This window comes from Nicotiana sylvestris, chromosome 1 (genome assembly GCF_000393655.2).
Source record: "Nicotiana sylvestris chromosome 1, ASM39365v2, whole genome shotgun sequence".
NCBI classification, from domain to species: domain Eukaryota; kingdom Viridiplantae; phylum Streptophyta; class Magnoliopsida; order Solanales; family Solanaceae; genus Nicotiana; species Nicotiana sylvestris.
The window spans coordinates 26,903,867-26,912,091 of NC_091057.1; the positions used below are offsets into that span (position 1 = coordinate 26,903,867).

Genomic DNA, 8,225 nt, shown 5'->3' on the forward strand with positions numbered 1-8,225 from the left:
AGTTTTGAATAATTTACGCTCTATATAGCAAACTAAAAATTTTAAAAATCATCATCCATCCTATTACGTAAATCAATTTTGATGTACTTCATTAATGAGAATGCTCTTTCCACGATTGCGATAACAATAGGTATAATCAAAGTCAACTTCACAAGTAACTAAATAAGTGGCCAAGTAAGATCCAATTTTGCCTCTATCATCACTCTAGCAAAATCCTTAATTCCCTTCAGGTTAAGAAATCTGCTATCACACTTTTGAGCATAGACAATGAAACTATTAATCTGGAAGCCGAGTTCTCGAAGCTTGTTATCACCAAACTCACTTGGATAATACTCTGTCAACTTCATTATCCTGTCCTTATCAAAATTAGCAAATGAATCAACTGGATTCAAACTGGCCATACCAAGTAGTTACTCAGTAGTCACAACATCAAAACGATCATTAAGCTCTTGAAATTCCAAATCAATAACCGTAGTAAACACTTCCACAAGAAAGTGATGTAAATATGAAACTTTGGACCTCTTACGCTTTGACTTTCCTAGAGTATAGTCTTTATCCATTTTGAGAATTAGAATATCATGTTTACTACAAAATGAGCACACCTCATCTAACAAAGAATCCCATTCAGTTTCTCTCATCATTTGCAATCTTTTCTTTGCAAGGTCAAGCATTCCCATAGCATTAACAATATCTTGATCTTTCTTTTGTAAAGCTTTATTCAATTCATTTATAAATAAGAACACCTTAAACATCAAGTGCAACATAAAAATAAATCCAAATTCTTGAATCTGGCTCAAAAGATTTCCCACTACAAATCTATTAAGATGATATGGACAGTCACGCTTCATATCTTTAAGCACATTAACAATTGAAGGAAATAAAACCATCAAATTGTCCAAGGTTTTAAAATGAGACCCCTAACGATTATCACCCGGTCATTGGAGGTCGTGTTCTTGATTCAAACCTTGCCCCGTATAGACTCCAAATTTAAGCAACTCTTCCAACTTGTCTTCTTGTTGTTGTCGAAGTGAATCCATGCGCTTAACTGAAGATCCAATAGTATTCAAAATATTAGTCACAACATAAAAGAAATTATCCACATCCGAATGGTTTTTAGAAAGAGTTACAAGTGTTAGTTGCAATTGATGAGCAAAACAGTGAATACAATATGCAGAGGGAGTATCTTGCAAAATTAAAGACTTGAGACCATTTATTTTTCCTTGCATATTATTAGCTCCATCATAACCTTGTCCACATATCTTGGATTTACGTAAAGAATGATCCAAAAGCAAAGAATAAATTGCTTTTTGTAATGATGAGAAAGACGTATCGATCACGTGGACAATATCCAAGAATCGCTTTATCACCATTCCACTTTTGTTGACATATCGCAAAATTAAGGTCATTTGCTCCTTATGTGAGACGTCCTTTGATTCATCAATCAATATTTCAAAATAATCACCACCCAAAACTTCAATGATAGCTTTAGTTGTTTCTTTAGCACAAGCCCCCATGATCGTTTTTTGAATTGCTGGAAAAATCATCATATCATTTTGTGGATCATGACGTAATATTACTCTTCCCACATCCGGATGCCGATCTCCATACCATTCCAAAAGTTTAAGAAAGGCACCTTTATATTCGAATTCTTCACTTTCATCATATCTACGAAAACGAAATGCCGATCTTAAAAGAATCGTCGCCACATTAATTTAGGCATTTAAGCGCATCCGGTAATAACTTTTTACTTTTTCACTTTGCTTATCAAAAGAAGATTGAATCGATTGACATTGATTTTTTAAATCTGGCATCCTATTGAAGCATTTGTGATGGATACTATTTACTTCACCAACATGTGCTTTGAATCTTTCCACACCCTTGTTCTATCCCCTAAAACCATCTTTGTAAATGCATCCCCTGCATTTCCACGGCTTTCAAGTTCATTCTTGAACAAATAACAACACAAATAAAATGTTGCATCTCCTTTTATGCTATACTCCAACCATTGAGAATATGATCCCCTAAACCAAGTGGGACTAAATTGACACATTTTACTCCCAATCTTAGTTTTAGGAAAGGCATGGTCAATCGGTTGACAAGGCCCTTTGTTTATATAATATCTCCTCACTTTATCTTTAATATTAGGACCATAGTCCGAGATTGGCATTCTTTCTTTCAGATCCGGTTCAAACGATTTCAAATCAAACACTTTATCCACATTTGAAAGTAGAGAAAGATTTGTCTCCCTTTAAACTTCCAAAGCAATTTGTGAACTCATGGATGGCCAACCAGTACTAGAAGTTGGTTCACCATTTTTCGGCTTGGTGAGAAATCTATCCATTTTAATTTTATGGATCGTTCCTACAAAATTAAATATTCACACTTCTATTTAATCTATCTTAATTCAAATAAATCGTTAAACTCAAACTGATCATATTAAAGCATATCAGTCAGCAGATAAAGAAGTTATGGCACAAAAATTAGGCACCTGTACATGTATGTTTGAACTTATATACTTTAATTGTGTTTGTTGGAACAAGTTTTTTAATAACTAATAACTATATTGTTTGATATGTACAACAAAAAAATAAAATTGAAACTTGGGCAGAGGTCCCAAGTAACAGAAGCCAAAAGCCTATCAATGCCTCACTTTCTCAATGACTCACTATTTTAAGGATAAAAATTCAAATCATTCAATCTCCCAACTATCTTTGGCCTCAAACTTCCTCTATATTCCACTTTTTGCACTATCAATCTTGTGAGCACTTCACGGACTTCGTTGCTTAGATTGAAAAACTCTCATACTTCGTTCAAATTAAGACGACACATTTATACTTGTTTAATCTGGAGATATTTTAAACTAAAATATTGTCCCACTAAATTCCTTTTCATAAATTCTTTTTCCCATGGATTTCAATCTTTGAATAGGCCAAACATTTTCTCAAAAACAATATGTGCACATATTCAATAAACTATCAAAATTCAAGACTTCAAAGCCCTAGCACTCCCATATTTCTAATAGAAATAGCATTTAACGGCATCTCATTTAAGAAATAAACAATCATAACCACTATCAACAAAACAAAATCTTGGCAAGAGATTCAATCATTGAGCAAAACAGAAAAAGAAAGAGTGAGGAATAGCAGCGAGTGAATTGAAATACATAGCAAGGGGAGAGAGAGAGTAGTTACATACCTGAGAATTTTAAGGGAATGCGAAGGTGAAATTGTTGCTTTCTTGAAAGAACCCACATTCCACAGTCACATAGAGCCGAGTGAGAGAGAGAGAGATAGTTTAGAAGGAGTCACCGTATTTTATTTCTACGGATTTGACCGATTAATACCCAAATTCCCCCTAAAAATGTGGGATCTATTTTTAGACAAAAGTAACTTTTAAATATTAAAAAAACTAAATTAAAAAAGCATAAAGTGCTAGGGAATTGATCCCTTGACATGGGTATACAGGGGCACCAGTGTACCAAGGTAGTCATTTGAGCATGGGTGGCCACAAACATATTTATATAGATAATTTTAAAATTGGTACTATTTATACCTAGCCTAGGGAAGGGAGAATGGGTGCATGTAGCCCACCCCCCTCCACATAAATCATCTCCTGGTATAGCTTGTTATTCTAATTCGACCTATGGTCATGTCAAGGGCATCAGATGAGGAGCAGAAGTGGCTTGAGAGTTTAAGAGGTATAGCATACCTACTTTCAGTGGCACAACTACCGAGGATGCACAGGGCTTTCTAGAGAAGTGTCATTGTATTCTCCGTACCATGGATATTGTGGAGGTGAGTGGAGTTGCTTTTACTACATTCAGTTGTCGGGGGTAGCATATCGTTGGTGAAAATTTTTGTGGGAAGGGTAGACCACTCGATACAGCACCACCCACTTCGGCTCAGTTTTAAAAGATGTTCTTGAGGGAGTTTGTTCCCTAGACCCTCTGGGATGCGTGGCGCACAAAGTTCAAGCAGCTGCGTCAGGGCACCATGACGGTGTTAGAGTATGCCATCAGGTATAGTGAGTGATCCCGTCATGCACCTACTTTGGTTCATATAGTCAGAGAGCAAATCTGCATATTTATCAACGGGATTAGCTACGGCCTTAGATTCAGCATGGCACCGGAGTTGGAGACTAATACTCCATTTCAGTAGGTTATAGAGATTACTGAGGAGAGGGAGGATAAGGAGGCCAAGAGGTCTCGAGATTTTGGGGGATTTAGTGGATTCTACCCTTTAGCTATGACCCATGATGGCGGAGGATTGTCTAGTCGGCCAGTCTAGTCCGCACTTCAGACTACACATGGTGCTCTAGTTAGTTAGGGTACTCATATGGGGTTGTAATCTTTTAATGCAGCACCTGCACGGGGTTCTTATAGCGGTTATTCTAATTATCCAGCACAACCTCAATACGAGCAACCACACTCGTAGAGGGGTTGTTATGAGTATGGCGATACTAGGAATATCATCAAAGATTGTCCCAGATGTGAGAGAGGTAGATTTCATCAAAGCACTCAGGCTATAGGCTCCATTCTAGTTGCAACCTCACCTGCACAGCCAGCTAGGGGTGGAGGACAGGCTGGTAGAGGGCGCCCTAGAGAAGGAGGTTTGTCCCATTGATATGCTCTCTATGGTAGGGCTGATACTGCTATACCAGATGGTGTCATTACAGGTATGGCTTTGATTTGTTATAAAGGAGTATCATTCTTATTTTGATTCAGTTCTACTTATCGGGGTTAGACCACCTATCTTGCTTTATACATGGGTGAGTTTCGTGATTCCTACATACTGCTTATGTGTTTACTTCTGTTGGGAGATTCTATAGTGGTAGCCCACGTCTATGGTCTTGGTTTGTTCACAATTAAGAGCTATAAGATTAGATTGAACTTTCTGTTACTCATTACGGTAGGTTTTGATGTGATTTCTATGTGGTTTTTTTACGGATTGTGATTTAGGTGCTCTATCGGTATGGGAATTTCGTTACGTGTTGTGATTTTGTTTTGCGAAATTGAGTGGAAGTTTTTTGTTGGTGTGATGTGTATTCTACTTGTGATTTAGAGCTGAGTGTGAGACCCTCGTGTTTTCATGTGGTTTTTATGTTTGAATCGGGCTATGTGCCACGGTGGAGTTATATTATGATGCGATCCTTGTGATTAGTTCATGTGTTGTGTTTCTCCCTTGTGGAACGAATTAGTAATATGATATAGATAGGGAGTTGTGCCTGTCGGACTTGAGTGATAGCTTTCTCATGTGTTTCTCTTTCAATATTCAGTCATATTCGCGTTGTGCTTATTGGGTTTAGCTTGCGAGATGTGTGCCCGGGTAGCGTTAGGTGTGACTTATTGATTTGAGTGAATAGTTATGAGATCTTCATGTTTTATGCATCATCGGCAGTGTTTTGAAGGTTTGGATTAGGATTCTAGCTGTTATGAGACTATTTACCGGTGTTGGATTTGGTTATGGGTAGTTATCGTGGTCAGCGTTATGGTTGTGGGCATATGTGTGATGTGTTATGTCATGTGGTTATACCTTATGGGGGTATGCATGAGTTGTGACAGCTGGTTGAGGTTGATATAGTGTGTTTGTACAGGAGTCGAGTCTTTGGGAAATGATCGGATGGTGAAAATTTTGGTTCTAAGGCTTATCGGTGTTGGTGGAAGGAATAATCTTCAATTGAGATGGTTTTGTTGGGCTTGTGTGGATTGGGGTGATGTGGGATCACCCGTGAGTATATGTATGGTAAGTTCATTCAGTGATTTCGAGGCTTTGGACTGATTCTTGGCACATTCGAGGACGAATGTTTGTTTAAGAGCGGGAGGATGTAACGACTCGATCGCTCGTTTTGAGAACTAGCATTCTTTTGGTGGCTTAAGGCCTTGAGGAGCTTCGTATTATAAATTATAACTTGCATGTGTGGTTGAGTTCGGTTTTTAGATGATTCGAGACTTATTTGGAAGAACAATTCATGTTTTAGAAGCTTTAGTGAAGAGAGTTGACCAAAGTTTGACTTTTGTATAAATGATTCTGGAATGGTGTTTTGATGATTTCAATTCTTTGTATGGTGATTTTTGACTTAGGCGTATGTTTGGATTTAGATTGGGAGGTCCGTAGGTTGATTTGATGCATTTTGGAGAAAGTTAGAAAGTTGAAGGCTTGGAAGGTTGAGAGGTTTGACCGGGAGTTGTCTTTGTTGATATCAGGTTCGAATTTCGATTCCAGGAGTTAGTATAGCCTCGTTGTGTCATTTGGGACTTGCATGCAAATTTTGACGTCATTCTTGGTTGATTTGATATGATTCGGCACGAGTTGTAGAAATTGAAAGTTTATTAAGTACGATTTGAGGTGTGATTCGTAATTTTGATGTTGTTTGATATGATTTGAGGCCTCGAGCTGGTCTGCATTATGTTGTGAAACTTGTTGTTATGCTCGAATGGGGGTCCCTAGGGCCCAGTTATGTTTCAGATAGGCTTGGGCCATTTCGTCATGTTTTAGAGTTACTGGTTTTCTTATGCTTCAAGTACTCTATGCGATTGTGATGTGTTGTGGGAGCTGGCGTGGTTCTTCTTCGTGGTTGCATATGTGTTACAGCGTTAGCGATGCTTGAGTTGTTTGTCAGTCTCCTTCGCGTCTTGAATATAGTGATCGTGTAGTTCTGTGGAAGGAGACAGGCTCATTGGTTTACGCGTTCGTGGTAGGTGTTGCGCATTCGCGCGCTTGTTTAGTTCATTGGCCTTCGCGATCCCAGTGTTATTTACGTGATCGCATGGTACATTTTTGGGCAGTGTTGTTTCTTTTTTGCGATCGTGTGCGTATTTTCGCAATCGCGATGTGCAAATGTCTGGGCAGAATACAAGTACTCTATTTTGAGGGCTTTTGATATTTTATCACTTTTCTGGGTTAGAAAGCTCGAATTTGGGCGATTTTGGAGGGGTTTTTAACACTTTGGATTTGGGTAATTGTTCTTTACTCGGATTTGATTATATTTCATGATTCCATCTTTGTTTTTATCATTAAATTAATGATTTGAATTGGAGAAAATGAGAATTTTTTAAAAAAACTTTCAAATATGAAAAATGAGGATTTAAAGGCTGATTTGATATCGGAATTGAATGATTTTGGTATGGTTGGACTTGTATCGGAATAGGTGTTCGGATTTTGTGATTGGGTTTCGAGGTGCAAGCCCCGAGGTAGACTTTTTGGGTTGACTTTTTAGTTTTTATTAAAGATCGAAGCTTTATTATCCGAAATTATTTCCTATAGTTTTCATTTATGATATTGAGTTATTTTGGCCATATTTGAGCTGCCCGGAGGTTTGTTTCGCACAAGAAGGTCATTTAGTGTATTTATTTGGCTTCCTTGAGTAATTATCTAGCCTAACTTTGTGGGGGGGAACTACCCCTTAGGATTTGAGTCATTCGTTCTATTTTGTGTCATGTGAAAGTCATGTACGCGAGGTGACGAGTATGTACTCGGGCTTATATGTAGAAATTGGCCGGTTTAAACTCTTAGGCTTCTTTCATGTATTTATTTGGAATTATTATCACATGGTATATCTTTCAATTGTTTCTTTTACTTTTGCATACTTTATTTAAGTTGTTACTACATGTCACATCCGTTACTTGTCAAGTTTATTCTTATATGCTTTATTCGAAGTTGTTACCTCTTTTATTATTATGTGACTTCCTTTATTGTTGAGTTACTCTTAATTGAAATAGTTGATACATGATATCCTTTTTGTTGCTAGACCATTCTCATGCATTTTGACGTATATGCTAGTTCGTGCCATCTCTTTAATTGTTAGATTATTTTATTTACTATAATACGAAGTTTGCCATTTCATGGAAATGCCTTCATTATCGAGTTTATTCTTAAGAAATTAATTGAAGTTGAAGTTATTAAAAATCATTAATCTCTATTTTAATCGAAGTCGTGTTTAAAGAGAGTGTTGTTCATAATTGAGTTACTTTCTCGTTCATTTGTTGTTATTAAGATTCTATACACATTGTGTTTGAGTCGTGGGCTATTTATTGTGAAAATATTGATATTGTTGGTTCTTTTGGAAAGGTTGTGGCCTATGGGCACTTGTGGTGCGACTTCATATATCGTGTTGTTGTGATGTAGCACACGTGAATTGTTATGTGGATTGGTTGTTGTTATGCGGAGTATAAGGTGTGATGACCCAAAAGATCATCACTTATTTTGAAAGTAAATTCTACATTCTGA

At 37.3% G+C, this 8,225-nt stretch overlaps 1 protein-coding gene across 1 annotated transcript; it reads right to left on the bottom strand.

The window, feature by feature from the left end:
• Nucleotides 1–410: 410 nt before the first annotated feature.
• On the bottom strand, nucleotides 411–1,514 carry LOC104221625 (uncharacterized). Its single transcript, XM_070174645.1, has 2 exons — nucleotides 965–1,514; nucleotides 411–850 (listed from the first exon to the last, which is right to left on the bottom strand). The coding sequence occupies exons 1-2, from the start codon at nucleotides 1,512–1,514 to the stop codon at nucleotides 411–413; spliced, it is 990 nt and encodes a 329-aa protein (XP_070030746.1).
• Between the last annotated feature and the right edge of the window lie 6,711 nt (nucleotides 1,515–8,225).